The sequence below is a fragment of the Gorilla gorilla genome, chromosome 9 (genome assembly GCF_029281585.2).
Source record: "Gorilla gorilla gorilla isolate KB3781 chromosome 9, NHGRI_mGorGor1-v2.1_pri, whole genome shotgun sequence".
Classification (NCBI taxonomy): Eukaryota; Metazoa; Chordata; class Mammalia; order Primates; family Hominidae; genus Gorilla; species Gorilla gorilla.
In genome coordinates this window covers 116,602,651-116,620,764 of record NC_073233.2, presented here as the reverse complement: position 1 = coordinate 116,620,764, position 18,114 = coordinate 116,602,651, and the positions used below count along the sequence as shown (strand labels likewise).

Here is an 18,114-nt window from a genome sequence, read left to right as displayed (position 1 = left end):
ATTGTTTCACTTCATGGTAGCAAAAATTCGGGGTACAGTAGTCTTGACTTTAGAGTTCTTCCTTCTGTTTAAGTCAACTGAACATTACATAAGGCCCCTGAACACAAATCACCAGGTATGGAAGAGATAAAAATTAAGAGTCATGTGGCTACATTATGAAATGTCAAGAAAAAGAAAAAAATACTAGCAAAATAGACCATTGGAATCCAGAGGTCAGTGGGTTGAAGAAGTAAGGGATGGCTTCAAAGAAGAGACAAGATAAGCACTGAATCTTGAAAGATGTGAAATGCTGGAGTGGGAAGAAAATAATCCAGGAAGGAATCCTTCACTGTTTAAGCGGAAACTGGGAAGAATGGTCTCGCAGGACAATAGGATAGGGGCTAGCTTACAAAACCCAACTGCAAGGGTGAACTTAAGGGTAGCATGGAAGGTAAACCACTTGAAAAAAAATACTAATTTGACCAAGGTTCACAGGAAGATGACTCAGAAGAACAACGAAAACCAATTATGAAGCTTATCCCCCCGAGCCAAGAATGAGGTAATAAGAATCTGGGGGCAGAATGGCAGTGTAAGTGGGAAGTGAAAATGGAACACTAAAAGCCACCACTAAATGTAGAAATGACGGGAATCAAAGCAAGCACAATCATACCGAGGCAAGTCAGAGGGGCCTAAGTACAGACTCCAGTGCTAGCGCTTCACTAACTATGCAACATTAGGCAAGGAAGTAAGTGAACCTGTCAAAGCCTGTGTCTGAACTTGTAACATGACAACAACACTACACAAGGCTGTGGTAAGAATTTAAATAAGTGAGATATGATAGTCAAAGTGCATGGTAAGTTATAAAAAAATTGATAGATGTTAATCATTTTCCAGTACTTATTTTACAAATACTTAGTCTAAGTTCCTAAAAGTCACTAAGTACCTAACACAGTCCCTGGCATCCGTTAGGTAATTGCTGCTGAAAGGAGGGAAAAAGAGAGAAAGAGAAAAAGTGAAGAGACAAGAGGCAGAAACATCCTAGCTCCCACATAGGAGAATCTTGATTTGGAACTTGGAATCTTTTTATAAGAGTATACTTATAAGCTTCAAAGTTAGCTAATCTGTGTTTTAACACCAACAGTGAGTTCTTACAGTACTAAAAAAAGAAAAAGCTACTAAAAAAAAAAAAAAGTAGGACTAAATCAATGTAAACAGGATCTGGAATCAACTCTAAGGTACAATGAATAATCTATGGGTATCATTCAAATCTTAATTAAAACTGACCTATGTTTACTGTTAAGAAAGCTTTAAAAGGACATTTGTTGAGCTAAAATGGAATCTACCCAGTCTCATTTCTAAAAAGGTTTAAACTGAAAAAGAAAAGAAAGCATATGCTTAGAGATTTCATTCTCACATTTAAGGAAATAAGTGTTCCAAAAATAATTTTTAATTTAATCATTTTAATTCTATGTTCATGCTCTTCTCTAACACTGTCTCCCTGGAGGTCAACTTTCTGAACACCCAACAAGACAATTAGCCAAAACAAGGTTCTTCCCTATGGTGGGAGGTCAACCAGCCATCTCTTACTGCCTTTGTGCCTGATCACTACACCTGCGCTCTCTCCTGCACATGTCTTATTGCTTCATCACTCGTGGCACTTCTCCACTGCTAAGAAAATCTTGTTGTCCTTCACTGCATCGATCTCGTCAAACAGAAAAGGATTGTGACAAGGCAGCATTCCAGAAGGCCTTGCTTGCACCTGGCACTCAGTACCTCTCGTCTCCATTTACGCCAAAGTCTAAAGGCAAACATTCATTTTATACTCCAAGTGTGTGCACACAATGAGTAGCCCAAAATTATTTACAATACTGTCAATTACACTGACATTACCCAATTACAGAAAGCAAACTACACACAAATAATGGTAGGCACGACAGCAGAGAAAGAAAATGTGACTTAGCATCACAAATAGGTTTAACTGCTAACTTCACCACTGTGACCTTGGACAAGTCACTTAAAAGCCTTCCTTTCCTCCTCCGAAATTTTAATAGCTACCTTTCTTGTCATAAGGAAAAATGAGAACTTATGCAGAAAGTGTTCAGTATATGGTAAAATGCCAAATAATTACGGTCTTAATTATAATGATATGATTATTAGACATATTCCATAAAATCTACAATCCAATGGGTTCCTACTGGCTCCAAGTTTCAATTTGGTTCTTGTACAAATCTCCTTTTTCCAGAGAGACAAGAAAGGAAAAAAAAGATAATCAAGATAAAGAGGATAAGTTATAAGTAACAAAGCCAGTTCACTTCTGTGTCTGGTATGGTGTCTACAAAGACAATTCTAAAACATGAGCAACAAAAATTTCAACAAAGTCAGCAGTGTCTGGAAAAGTGCTTAGTCTTCCCACAGGGAATATACTCATTTATATGTGCAAATGATAGTATTATTCCCATTTTATGTATGATTTGATTTTTCTATATCTGGTCTATCCTTAAAAATAGGTAATAAAGGAAAAAAGTCGCCTCCAGTGACTGATGGATGCATACAACACTAAAATATGAAATGCAAAAGTAAAGGATAAAATGGAAAGCCAGGATGGGTGCAGTGATTTATACCTATAATCCCAGAACTTTGGGAGGCTGAGGCAGGAGGATGGTTTGAGTCCAGCAATTCAAGATCACTTCAGCCCATAAGGTCGAGGCTGCAGCGAGCCATGATGACACCATTGCACTCCAATCTGGGTGACAGAGAGAGACTCTGTCTCAAAAAAAAAAAAAAAGAAACCCAATTGAGATCACGGATGCAGGGTCACATTCAAAACCAATTGCTTAAAAACATGGAGAAGAATCAAAAGATATTAACACGAGTGAAAATAAGTATTAATCTTTAAAATTCAAAAGTAGGTAACAGGTGAAGTTAAGACTAGGTGAGGTAGTTCAGAAAAGGGCTGGGCATGGTGGCTCACACCTGTAATCCTAGCACTTTGAGAGGCTGAGGCAGGTGGATGACCTGAGGTCAGGAGTTTGAGACCAGCCTGGCCAACATGGTGAAACCCCGTCTCTACTGAAAATACAAAAATTAGCTGGGTGTGGTGGCACGTGCCTGTAATCTCAGCTACTCGGGAGGCTGAGGCAGGATAATCACTTGAGCCTGGGAGGCAGAGGTTGCAGTGAGCCAAGATCGGCCACTGCACTCTAGCCTGGGTGACACAGCGAGACTCCGTCTCAAAAAAAAAAAAAAGAAAAGGCAATTAGCCTTTCTATTTCAACTGGAGAACCACGAACTTCAACTCTACTGTTTGTGCACAGTACTAGGGAATGTACAGGAAGAAACAGCAAAACATTCCTTGTTTAGCATCAAAAATCCTATCAACTGCCCCAAAATGTTCCTCATATTCAACAGACATGACATAATACTTTAAATTTATTACAGTAAAAAAAAAAAACATGCAGGTACATGTGTACTTTAAAGATAGAACTTCTTACAGTATAATGCAAATGTAGTCTTAGTAAACAGAATTTTACAACACTATAATTAGATACTACCACTTACTATCCAAATTAAATTATAAAGCTCGGCCTACATAAGTATATCATTTAGAGTCAAGTAAGTTTTTTATGCTCACATTTATAGGAAGTTCAACAATACCTTTTGAACCACTGTAAGTCAATGAGGTGAACTTCACAAAATACAGGTTTTCCAAAAATAAACCCTACCTATGAGTTCCATATAAGTCACAGCAAACAAAACCAAAGTGAAGGAATAAGAAATTCAGTTAATTCACTCCCTCATTCACAAAATATTTGTGAAATTTGCACTAGTCATTGTACCAGGCCCTGAACACACACTGATCAGTAAGACAATATTTTCCTTTTGTTTGATAGCCCTGGATTATGTTTTCCCAGGAAGACAGCTCCCTACCACTGAGATGTGTGTTAGGGGAGCCCGAGTTGTCACTTTTCTACGAGCCTTTCAGTCATAAGGGAAAACCTGTCTAGGTCCTAGTGGTTGAGAAATCTCTAAGAGGTGAAGCTGAACCCAGAGCTACACATACAGCTAATCTTATCAAAATGTTTAGAAGTAAAGCAATCTGAAGGAAATTCAGGACCACAGAATTTACTGACTGAAATACATCCTATTGTTCATACCAAGAATAAGAGTGGAGAAGGACTATTGTTTTCCTGGTAAAATTATAATGGAGGCAGAAGAGCATCAGCCATGGAAGACAAGCTTTTACTCTGAATTGCTAAAGTGGAACTTCATACCCACTTGAATTGATCCATTAGAACTAATGGATCCAGAATCCGCGATCAGACAAAACTGTGATTGACAAGTGAAAAAAACAAACTTTAGAAGAATGTTTCCAGATGTTCAAAATGATTCATCAGCTTACTAGTAGTTGGGAAGGTATTCTAATGGTCACAAGAGATATCATTAAAGAATTTGCAGACCAAATCTCCTCTCTGGTGTACATTAACGATGTGCATTGTGTTGTTTGTTTTAGAGACAGGGTCTCTCTCTGTTGCTCAGGCTGGAGTGTCGTGGCTTGCTGTAGCCCTGGACTTCTGGGCTCAAGTGGTCCTCCCACCTCAGAGGGATTACAGGTGTGGGCCACTATGCCTGGCCTGATGTATAGTATTAACAAGTGAGTTATTAAGTACAAAGTAGAAAATCCAGTCAGGCATCATATGTTTAATGGAGGAAAAAAAAAAAGGCCTGCAACAATTTCTTTTGTTCTTCCTTGTTTCGTTATTTTCACTCTGAGAAAAGGATACTTGCTCAGTCGAGCTGCACTGTCACAAGCAGAGGCTGCTCCCTGCATCAAAGGCACTTGTGAGACGATGCCACCGAGTGGATGCAGAATCATATTTTATGGTAGTTACTGAAATGTGGGTTATTCAATCACTCCTCAGGGACTGATAGTTTATCAGGCCAGGAGCAAGCTGTGATGTGGTAAAACCTCTCTGGATGGAGATGAGCAGATCTGAATATGGTCTGGAGGAATTTGTGACCCTCCTTCAATAAGAGTGGCATAAGGAGGTATTATGTAGTGTCACTGGGGCCCTCTTAGAACCCTGTCGATAACCCAAAGAGACCTAGGTCATCTTATGCCCTAATATGTGTAAGCTCGGTAATCATTTGGGGGTAAAATTTTTGAAACAATTACTGTAAAGTAAGTGTTTACATGAGATAAGGAGAAGATTCCTATCTTGCATTTTTGAACTGCAGAATCAGTTCCATGTTATGCTGGTGAGAGAAGTGCAAGTGAAGGAGAGAAGAAACCTGCCAATTAGTAGAACTCTTTAAACAGAGATTCAAAAAAAGGATATTAACCTAAGTATCCAACAGCAGGGGAATGGTTAAATAAAGGTTAATGGCATATTAGGCAACCATAAAAATATTTGCGAAGACACTTTAATGACATGGGGAAATATATATACCTAGGAGCATCTCACTTATTTAAAAATGGGTATATGAGCAGGGCACAGTGGCTTAGCACTTTGGTAGGCCAAGGTGAGAGGATCACTTGAGGCCAAGAGTTTGAGACCATCCTGGGGAACACAGAAAGAACCCACCTCTACAAAAAAATTTTTAAAAATTACCCAGGCATGGTAGCATACACCTGTAGTCCTAGCTACTCAGGAGGCTAGGGCAGAAGAATCGCTTGGGCCTGGGAGTTTGGGGGTACAGTGAGCCACGATCCTGCCACTGCCTTCTAGCCTGTGTGACAGAGCGAGACCCTATTTCTAAAAAAAAAAAAAAAAAAAAAAAGAACAACTGTGTATGTATACTTAAAAAAACAAAGACAGTTGTTATCTCTAGGTGGTGAAATTACAGGTTATTTTTATTTTTATTTGTGATTTTCTGTGTTTTACTAGAGATTTTCCACCAAAAGTAAGCATTTTATAATCTGGGTAAAAGGGTATTTTACAGGAAATTTTTCTCGAAACCACTCTTGCAGAGTCCCCCGCCCTGCCCCTCGAGAACAGAGCACTCAACCTTGGAAGAACATCATCTCTGGTGCCCTGGATGTGAGAAACACTAAGTCTGAGCAGGACTGAGAGGAAAGGAACCTAAGTTAGGAAAAGGGCTTCTTGTTGTTGTTTTCTTAGAATGAGCATTTAAATTTTTACAGCAATTTGCCAAAGTAATTTCATGTCTGTTGAATTTAAAAATAATTTTCAAATGGGCTTGTATACTGCGTGTGCTTTCTGGGTTTTTTTTTTTCTTTTTTCATTTTTCTAGGACTTTTTTCCCCCAACTTAATAAAATTTGCATTTACTAAAATGTGCCCATAAGGATCATGTTTTCACTCATCTTTAACCATGCCCTTGTCACAGCATAAAATGAAAATGTAGTTGTTCAAATAGGAACGCTAAAGTTGAAGGATGAAATAGTTGATGATCTCTTCACATGTATTTTCTATGTGTCCTTTCTAGGAATGACTAAAAAGACTTAGTCATTCCTAAGTGAATGTGAATCTATACTTGAAAGTATAAAACGGTCCAAACAAGAAAACTTAGACACTGATGTTAGGTAAGGAGATTGTACCTTAGTAGTTAACATTTTAAAAAAAAAAACAGAATGTGAATTTTTACTGTTTTGATCGTGAGTGTAATGGATTTTTTTAAATTAGCTATTAATTGATTTCTAAAATAGAAAATAAAATCAAGAACCCTACTGTTTAAAGTGAGAATACAATTCTGAATTTATTCATATGGCAATAAAATTCTGAGTATTTTTACTTGAGTAAAAAAAAGACAACATTTCAAGGAATTTGGAATAAAGTAGAGAAGGCAGGGAAATGAACAACTGTGTGTGACAAGGGACACAAAGCAAAGTTAAAACCCAGAGACAATAACTTTACTGTTTGAGGACATCTTACGAATCAACAGGAAAGAGACTAATATCATAACAGGGAAAAATATGTGTAAGCAATATATACACAAATTAAAGAAATCATAACTTTCTAAATAACTGTTAATATTGATATAAATTATTAATATTCATATTGGAATCAAAAAGAGATTCAAACAATACAGACGCTAGTAGGGCAACGATCAACATGACCTCTATGCTGGCAAAACATATAAAAAACTTTCAAAATGTGTCATATTCCCAGTCAAGTCATCGCAAAAAAAGAAAACTGCAAACCAATATCCCTCACAACAACAGAAAGATCCTTAACAAAAATATTAGCAAATAGAATCCTATAATATAAAGAAATCTTGCTTAAATGGAGTTTTTCAAAGGAATTTAAATTTGATTCAACATGTAGCAGGGGGAAATCAATATACCATAATCAACAGGCTAAAAACCACCACGTCATCACCTTAATGTTTACAGAAAAAGCATCTGACACAAGTCACAATTCATTTTATCATAAAAACACTAAGCCAGCTAGGAATAGATGGAAGCTTCTCAAACTCATAGGCATTTACAAAAAAAACCTACAGCTAACATCAGATGTAATGGTAAAAGACTGAATGCTTCCCCCTCAATAAGATCAGGAACAACACAGCAATATCTACTGTCACCACTTCTACTCCACAGATCCTACTCGGTATAATCAAGCAAAAGAAAAAGAAAGAAAAAAGAAATATATGGCCCACAGATGAAAAAGGAAGAAATGAAACCATCCTCATTCACAAACCTCATAATCAGTTACAAAAGAAAATCCCAAGAAACTCCCAAAAAGCCACAAGAACTAACAGGTCAGTTTAGAATGATCAGTCTGCAAAAAACAAACTATTTCTACATACTGGCAACAAATAATTGGAAACTGAAATTTTAAAAATACCATTTATGATAGCATTAAAAAATATCAAATAGTAATAGATGACTCTAACAAAATATGTGCACATTACATGTGCTTAAAGTTATAAAGCAATGCTAAAAAGACACTAAAGAAGGCCTAAATAAAAAGGTATTGTTATGATGTCAATTCTCTCCAGTTAGATTTACAGATTCAATGCAACCTCAATGAAGTCATCAGCAAGCTTTTTATACGAAGTAACTAGCTGATTCAAAACCTTACATGAAAATGCCATGGTCCAAAAATAACCAAAGCAATTTTAAGAAAATATATATCAGTTGACAGACTCAAAGATCTGATTTAAGACTTAGTATAAAACTACACTAATCAAGATCGGTGTTATTGGTGAAAGGACAGACATATCTTTGAAAGTCAACTGACTTTCAAAGAGTCAAGGTAATTCAATGGAAAAAGCATAGTTTTTTCCAAACAAATGGTACTGGATCAACTGGATACCCATATGCAAAAAAAAGTGTACCTTGACCCTTACTTAGCATTATATACAAAAATTAAGGTGAAGAGGATCCTAGCCCAAATTGTAAGTGCTAAAACTATAAAACCTCTGGACGAAAACATAGGAGAAAATCTGTGACTTTGGGTCAATCACAGATTTATCAGATACGACACATATATAAACTACCTAAAATGTGATAAATCAGACTTCAAAATTTAAGATACCTGCTCTTTGCCAGACATTCAAAATAAAAACAAGCCATAGATTGGGAGAAAGTATTAGCAAAATATATCTGATTAAGGATATGTATTCAGAATATATAAAGAACTCTTAGAACTTACTAAGGCAACACAATTTCAAAAGAGAGACAAAAGACTTGAAGACATTTCACCAAAGAAGATAAATGAATGGCAAATAAGCACATGTACAGATGTTCAGTCATTAGGGAAATGCAAATTAAAACTGCAGTAGGGTATCACTACATGCCTACTAGAATGGCTAAAATTAAAAGACTGACAATACCATGTGCTGACACGATGGGATGCAACTTGAACTCTATACACTGCTGGCAAGAACATAAATTGGAAGAGCTGATTTGGAAAACAACTGGGGAGTTTCTCAAAGTTAAATATACACTTAACATATGTTCCCAGTAACCCTATTCCTAGAAAATAACCCCACTCGTTTCCCCAAGAAATGAGAAAATTATCTACATAAAAATGTATATGTTTATAATGACTTTTGTCATAATCACCAAAAAATGGAAACAACCAATGCCAGTTTAAAGCTTAAGAAAACCTACATCCATCCAATGAAATACTTACTCAGCAATTAAAAGGAACAAACTACTGATGCATGCAATAACATTAAGCTAAATGAAAGAAGCTAGACACAAAAGACTAAATACTGTATTATCCTATTTATATATCATTCTGAAAAATGCAACACTACACGGGTAGAAATCATATCAGTGGTTGCCAGAGGTTGAGTGAAGGGTAAAGCAATTGCAAAGGGAATAAGAAATGTTTTGGGGTGATGACGCTGTTCTATTCTTAATTGTGGTAATTACACAACAATTACATTTGCCAAAACTCAAACTGTATATATTAAAGAGTTAGATTGATTTAGATAACTGACATACAGTAAAACTTTTTTAAAAGTTTAAAAAGTTGTTTTGCTATATACATTTTTCAAATGCCAGATGAGCTATTAGTACTTAGACACATGTCCTACTTATGTGAACAATTCATGGTATTATAAAACTATATCATTCCTTCTCATCTTAATTTGATGCTTTGGTTATGTTCATGATTCTTAGAAAGTTATATACATAATAGTTAATACAGTGGCTAAATTATTTAAAACGAAAATCTAACTTCTTGTATTTACTTTGCTGATAAAATGAGTCTTAACTACAGACTTAAAATGATCTAATTTGAAGCAGGATGAGACAGTACAGGATTATTGGACAAGAGCATAAATATTAAAGTCAGAACACCTATGTTCAAATTCCAGCTTTGCCATTTACTATCTGTGTGCCTCACTACAGTACTATATTGCTTCTGTGCCACAGTTATTTTTTTCCGTCACCTGTATAATGAGATATTAGTAACGACCTTTATTTCAAGCACTAAATAAGATAATGTTCAGAAAATGACTAACACATAACACATATTAAGTGTTCAATAAGCACATTTTGTAGGTTTTTTTTAATTTTTAGTTACTTACACTCTTCTAAGTTTCACAGTCAAAATCTATTATGTATTTCCTACTGTGAGTCTTGAAATTTTATTCAACATTGTATAAAGAGTAAGAATCAAGCTTCATTTTTTATTCAATTCCCTTTTAAAAAGATGATCAAGAATAAAGGCATAGAAAGTAGGAAGGGGAATAAGGGAGAAGGGGAAACACATTTACTGTGCACCTACAAAAGCATCCTAGAAAACAAGTGCTTTATCTAAATGGATTATTTCTTTTGTTCCTCCTAGAAGATGGCTACGGAGAAACAAAGGATTTACATGAAAACTTTTCATAAACATTCATAAGTAGCCTTTAAAAAAGAACTGTTCAATTTCTATTTAAGACACTGGCTTGGTTCCCATAAACAAATGTCGTATTAAGAGTAAAACTTATATTTAAATAATTACAACTGTTCCTTATAATTTAATCAATCAGAAAGCAGTATCTTAAGAATTTCAACGAAGGATCCTCATGCCATAAACCAAAAAACTTCATTGCCTTCCTTTGAGACATAATCAGGACTTTGGCAACTTTTAAAACACAGCATCAGAAAACCAGTAAATAAGATTAAAGTTGTTAACCTCTTAGAGCTCCCAAAGTTATGAAAAATATGGAAATTCACTGGCACTTATTCTGTGTTTAAGTATGGGGGAAAGGAGGAAGAGTTCATTGCAAAGAAACCCAGTCTAAGTTTCTTAGTTTTCACTTTCCCTCAGTCCCCAAAAGGCAACAATAAGCACATAGTAAGACAATGTAATAGAAGACCCTCCACTGGGAGTAAACTTACCTGTAATGTTTTCTCGTCTTTAAGGTCCAATCCAAACACATTGTGCCGCTTCACCTTCAAGAAATCAGCGTCTTCTTCCTCCTCATCTCTGTCTAAGAACTGTGTAGGAACTTCCTTGATCTTCTGTGCCTCACTGGTGTTAGGAAGAGATGGAGCTTGAGATCCTTTTGCCTTTGCCAGTTTCTCTTCCATTTCTTCTTCATCGTCTTCTTCTTCTTCCTGTTCTTCATTACCAGTATCATTATCCTGTCTGTGCTCTGTCCCTTCGAGTCTTTTTCCACCTTTTTGAAGGATGGACATTTTCTCATTGAAGTAGGCTCTAAATTCTTCCACTTCGTCATTGGTGAGGGAGGGAGCCCTTGGCTCAATTACTTTATCAGCTTGGCTCATTACCAATTCTTTGGTGGGTTGTTTCTGCATTTTCTGAAGAAATCTTATGCGTGGTGCCACAGCAAGACCAAGAGACCTTAAATATGGAAAAACGTGAAAACAGTCATCTCAACACTGATGATATGTTTATAGGTGTCATAGAAGAGTTTCTCAAGAGCAGAGATTCCTAGAGCTTTTTTAAAGAAAATGTTCCTGTGAGATACAACTCAATACTAACAGGTTAGTTGATCCAAAAAGTAAGGCAAAATACACTCAACACCTGTCAGAAAACATTTTAGACACTATTTTTTCTTTAAGAGGGTAACATGGAATAAGATAAAGAGCACTGGACCAGAAACAAGGTAACAGTTCAAGTACTAGACCTGCCAATTTCCAATTCAACCCTCTCAGCTTCAGCTTCCTTATAACATGGGGATAACAGTACCTGCCAGGCCTAACTCACAGTTGCTGTAAGGATCCAATTAACTAACTACATGAGAGTACCTCATAAAATGTTAAGTACTAAATAAACCAGAGAAGACATGACCATGAAAGGATAAAACAGTTCTCTACAGAGAAAGAACTGGAATGTGGTCCCCATCTCCCTTCCTGAAAGAGAATATGGCACAATCATTGCTATAAAAATGGATTTTATAAACCAAACACCAAAAAAAGAAATTACAAAATATTGTTTTCTCCATCAATGATCAATATTCAATTTGTTATCATGTCTTTCCCAGCTTGGATCAAAGCTAATAGCTTCATTAAGTTCTCAATGATCGACGGGAAATAAAATCTTAGATTTTATCAAGGATTGCTCTGAATAAACAGTAACATCATAACATGGACCCACTGCTCTTTTCCTATCTGACATGGTTCAAAGAAACTGAGAGATGTAATGCTGAGAAGCATGGATTCAGAAATAAGACTGCTGGGGTTCAAAATCTGGCTGCCACTTACTAGCTGTGAGATCTTACGAATATGATTTAATCTTTCCATACCGGAGCTTTCCCATTTGCAAAACGGGATGCTAAGAGTACCTACCTCACAGGGTTGTTGTAAGAATAAATTAGTTGACAGATGTAATGCTGTTAAAACTAGTGCCTGGCATATAGGGAACTAATGAGAACTTGATGTCATCACCATCACCACTGTTAGGGTTAGGATCACAAACTCATCCAGAGAATTTCACTCAATGTATTGCACTTACATTTTTATGTCTCCCTCAGCTACCAAAACTGAGTTTATTGAAGGCAGCAGTACATCTATACATCTACAATTTAACATCTAGTACAATGACCTGCACATATTAGGTATTCAAAACATGTTTCTTTAGTAAAATTTTAAAACCTTTAATATATCTTACATACACAGCACTGCTTTAGGTATCAAAGGCTTCTAAAGGAAATTACATACCTCAAGGAAACAACACAGCTAAATATCTAAAAAAAATTAAAATACCAAACTCAACTACACTAAAATTTGTTCTCAATGTTAATTTTCTGCATTCTCTAAGCATCACAAAAAGCAAAAGTCATCAACTACCAATAGATAAAATTTACTGGAATCTATTGCAACAAATGGTCCCCTAAATATGGCCTACAGTGTTAAAGACCTGTGCCTTTCCTATCTGCTAATATCAAGGTAGGTCAAATCAGAAAACCATGATAAAAATTAACAGGGAGCCAAAAGTCCGCTAATAACCTAAGCCATGGATCATATTCAGAAATAATAAAACTAGGAACGGGTATATAAACATATGAGCAAACAACAACATGTTATCCATGGCATGTGGCTTTCCATCTATCACTTAAATGGAAAGTCAGCAGCCCTACACTGCTATAAAGCAATTTAAAAGGTTCAAAAATGTAATAACTGACATATTACCTGTTATGGTAAACATACAATCTAACAGAGAATAGAAAACGGCAGCTCACTTAGATATATGTTGTAGTTAGACTCAGTTTAAAGGTAAAGGCACTCAAATTCCTAAGAGCAAGCCAAACATACAGACCATGCCTTGTAATCACATATTTCACCATAGTCTGGGAAATTTCATGCTGATATTCAAAGTATGATTATCTCAAAGGTGCTTCTATAAGATTTTGCCAATGTTTTTACCACTCCCACAGGTAAGAGCCCACTGAAGAATGAACATTCCTTCTTTATAGGTCAAAAGGTTTAAAAAAAAAAAAAAAAAAAAAAACCGGCCAGGCACAGTGGCTCACACCTGTAATGCCAGCACTTTGGAAGGCTGAGGCGGGGGGATCACTTGAGCCCAGGAGTTTGAAACCAGCCTGGGCAACATGGCGAAACCCTGTCTCTACAAAAATTACAAAAAAACTAGCCAGCCATGGTAGCATGCACCTGCAGTCCCAGCTACTCAGGAGGCTGAGATGAGAGGATCACCTAAGCCTGGGAGGTCAAGGATGCAGTAAGCCATGATCACACCACTGCACTATGGCCTGGGTGACAGAGTAAGACCCTGTCTCCTCCCCCAAAAAAAATCCCTCAAATACTAAGCCAAAACAAAACCAGCCATTCTGTTTCATACAATAGTAACCTCAGTTACTAAAAAGGAGCATCTTGCCATAGTAACTATGAGTACCTGTAAGAAACACCAAGACAGGAGGAATATTCAGGCAGTAAGCAATTGAGGAAAACAACCTAATATAAGAAGAATCAGCAAAGAGACTCACATTCAAAGCATAAAATGTCTATGGTAATCCAGGCAAGGGTTTCAGAGAACAAGAAAACTATAGACACTTAAAGATTTCAAAGAATGCTTATTGGTTGCTCTCTGTCTCCTTTAAGATCAAACTATAGGAAATGGCCAATGTCACTTTAAGGAATTTATACTTACAAATAATAAACTGCTCCCTGATTAACAAGAACTGAACACTGAACTAATTTTCTGTCAAGTTAATTTCATCTTTTCCACTGAGAATCTTTAACAAACAGATTCTTTTAACGTAAGGCAGAGTGGCTTAAACTAAGAATCTCAGAGAACCAGGTTTCAAACAAATTCTCTCTGGCCGGGTGTGGTGGCTTACGCCTGTAATCCTAACACTTCAGGAAGCTGAGGTGGGTGGATTGCCGGAGCACAGGAGTTTGAGACAGCCTGGGCAACATAGCAAGACCCCATCTCTAAATTAATTAATTAATTAATTCCCTCTAACCTTGAGGATTCACTATTACAACTATATTATGAATACTTACAGGGCATATTCAGGTATAGGTAACTTGCTCACATCAAATACTTCTTTATCCTTCATCAGATATACAGATCGTACATAGGAGACGAAACACTGTAAATTAAGAGGTTGAAAAGTACAATATAATAGAAATTAAAAATGAGTTTAGACCAAAATATAAGAAAATTAGCCAATGGGATAAATTCAATAGTACTGAAAAACCACGAAATAGTTCAGTATATCTCCATTCCATGCACACATGAAAACCTACCTTTTAGAACTGTAATATTAGAAAAAAACTTTGCATTTGGTTTCAAGCCAACCTAACCCAGAATATCTTCTTTCCAAAAGGCTACTCTAAAAGTCAGTATAATTCCATTACAATAAGGTACACCATGGGGAAAATATAGGCTTTGGAATAATATAGATTTGGAATCTATTCAAAGCTTAAACTCTTACTCACTGAGCAAATTTCTTGTTTCTCTACATGTCAGTATCCTCATCTATCAAAAAAGGGATACATTACCTTCTACTTAGAGTGTTATGAGAATAAAATTAGAAGAATGCATGTAGATACCTAGCATATTTTCTGGAATATAGTAACAATAAATGCTAGTTATTGATAATATTTTGTATTATTGTATCAAAAGATAAGGTTTTCAATTAAATAAAATGTTACATATTGAGATTTAATAAAACCATTTCAGGAAAAACTTTATTGCTAAAGCTTTTCTTTTTTATGATTTCAAGTAATTCATCATTAACTTGGAATATTTTGTTTCTGTTAAAAAAAAAAAAAACTATCTTCATACTAGAGTTACACAAACCAGAATATAAACAGGGTCCTGATCCTTTATCAGTTTGTCAAATAAACAGATAACAAAACTCATCTAGGTAATTTTTTAAGTTGACTTTTGTAAAGTATATTTAGTTCCTGTTTGCATACTTCCTAAACTTCATGTTTTATCTAGCTTTACACTAATCCTTTCTACCCAACTAATCTCCAAACCATTTTCTGTCTCCATAGGCATAAAAAACAATGAATGGCACCAGTTTAAAAATAATTTTTTCCCCTACAATCATCCACAAGCAATCACCTCAGTTGCTTATCACTTTTGTTCTATCCAGATTATAATCAAAACCTAGAAAATCACTTCTATGAAACTAGACAGCTTGCTGCTGCTGGCAACACAGTTAGCCATTCTGCTAAACCATGCGTGACAACCAATAAATCACATCATTTATTTCAACATACTTTTCTATAATCAGTGTTCTGGAAGGTTCATCCGTTGTATGCACAAACCAGTGAAAAAACATCTTTCCAATGTTTCATATTTTCTGATAGATAACTGAATGACCTTCTAGGCATGCAGTAAGTCATGACATACCAAAATTAATCTAATATTTTTAAATGTGTGTACTACTTCCAAAGCTCCTAGATTTCAACTGCAAGTTTGAAGGATGTTTGCTGGAAAAAAAATGTACATGTTTGCATGCCTATTCATTTTTAAGAAAAATGAATATTAACAATTTGTTCAAAGATCCTTTAATGAAAAGGTTCTCAGGTAAAGTGAGCTTATAGAAGTCCAACTTGGTATAGCTTACCATTTGATGCTCTCATATTTTGGAATTAATTTCTCCTGATATAACACAGTAGATCTCACGAAAGCTAGACCTGGAGTTCAGTCTCAGGTCTTCCACTTAATAACTATGTTACCCTAGACAATTTTTTTTTTTTTTTTTTTTGAGACAGAGCCTCACTCTGTAGGCCAGCTGCAGTGCAATGGCACAATCTTGGCTCACTATAACCTCTGCTTCCAGGGTTCAAGCAATTCTCATGCCTCAGCCACCCAAGTAGCTGGCATTACAGGCATGCACCACCACACCCAGCTAATTTTTTTGTCATTGTTTTTAGTAGAGACAGGGTTTCACCCTGTTGGCCTGGTTGGTCTCAAACTCCTAGCCTCAAACTCCACCCACCTCAGCCTCCCAAAGTGCTGGGATTATAGGCATGAGCCACCCCAACCAGCCATCCAAGACATTTTTTAATTTTCAAGCTAGCATTTACCCATTTGTACAGTCAAATCAATACCACCTACCTCACTGGTTGTCTGGAAGATTAGGTAACAATGCATGTAAAACACTTTTGTCATAACTAAGTACCTGGCACACAGTAAGCACTTAAATTTTAGCCTCATCATTAATGTTATTCTAAGCACACCAATGATAATTTGCTAAAATATAAAATAAGTTAGCAAAAAATTTAAGATCTCTTCTTTATATAAAACTTACTTCTGGCTGGGCGTGGTGGTTCACGCTTGTAATACCAGCACTTTGGGAGGCCAAGGCAAGCGGATCACTCGAGGCCAGGAGTTTTGAGACCAGCCTGGCCAACATGGTGAAACCCTATCTCTACTAAAAATACAAAAAAATTGGCCGGGTGTGGTGGCGCATGCCTGTAATCCCAGCTACTCGGGAGGCTGAGGCAGGAGAATCACCTGAACCTGGGAGGCGGAGGTTGCGATGAGCCAAGATCACGCCATTGCACTCCAGCCTGGACAATAAAAGCGAAACTGCGTATCAAAAACAAACAAACAAAAAAACTTACTTCTTTGCCAGGAATAACAGTTTCAAAACCATCACATAAAACCCTAACTATTGAATGTTTTTCTGCTCAGGCTACCCTATCGACTTAGGGTGACCTTTCTATAACTCTTCTTTATATTCTTCCTCCCACCTCATCTATCTGCTGAAATAGAATCCAACCTCTGAATCCCTACTCTCTGGCTCATTGCTGATATGCTATGGGAGATGCAAAGATCTTGTAAATGCAATAAATGGCAATAAAGGACAGGTGAAAATGATAAGAACTCAAATATCTGTTAATTCAAAGATTAGAAAGATTGGAAAGCATAATGAAAAATAATTTCACATCTTTTACCGAAGAATCTACTGTGGAATATTCTAAAAACTTTAAAAAAAAAAAAGTTTAACTAAAATAGATTTCTCACCACAAGTATGTGAGGTAATACCTATGCTAGTTAGCTTCATTTAGCAATTACACAATGTATATTTGTTTCAAAACATGTTACATACCAGAAATATAATTTATCAATTAAAAAAATAAAACTAAATATTGACTTCTTTATGTATTTGGTAATCAAGATCTTTAAGTCCAGAAAAGTAATTGGGGAACATTAAGTCATAAACGTAAGTTAAAATCTCATTCCTAAAGACAATTTGGCTGCAGTTCTATGCTTTCTAGAAATTTAATCTAATGTAGGAAGATATTAATCTCACAGTCAAGAAAGTACAATCAGGAGTTACAGCAATTTTACAAAAGAAATAAAAACTTAATAATGTTATCAAGTATTAGAAATCAGGCCACTGTGCATCCAAAAAAATCACATTTGAGAGGATTTTCCATATGTCTTTGACAAAACTTACGATGATTTTTCCCAATCCATATATATAAAAAATATTTTTCAAAATTTTAAAGAATAAGCTAGACTGGCCAGGCGTAGTGGCTCACGCCTGTAATCCCAGAACTTTTGGAGGCCGAGGCAGTTCACCTGAGCTCAGGAGTTCGAGACCACTCTGGGCAACATGGAGAAAACCCTGCCTCTACTACAATACAAAAAAATTAGCCAGGTGTGGTAGTGGCGCACACCTGTAGTCCCAGCTACTCAGGAGGCTGAGGCACAAGAATCACTCGAGCCTGGGAGACAGAGGTTGTAGTGAGCTGAGATCATGCCACTGCACTCCAGCT

General features: G+C 36.2%; 1 protein-coding gene across 1 annotated transcript in view; it reads right to left on the bottom strand.

The window, feature by feature from the left end:
- The window catches only part of DDX10 (DEAD-box helicase 10), a 275,386-nt gene that overhangs the window by 204,940 nt on the left and 52,332 nt on the right, over positions 1 to 18,114 (bottom strand). Inside the window, exons 12-13 of the mRNA XM_031016341.3 lie at positions 14,371 to 14,459; positions 10,783 to 11,248 (exon numbers count right to left, since the gene is read on the bottom strand). Coding sequence (XP_030872201.1) covers positions 10,783 to 11,248; positions 14,371 to 14,459 — 555 coding nt within the window. The remainder of the gene's footprint in view (positions 1 to 10,782; positions 11,249 to 14,370; positions 14,460 to 18,114) is intronic.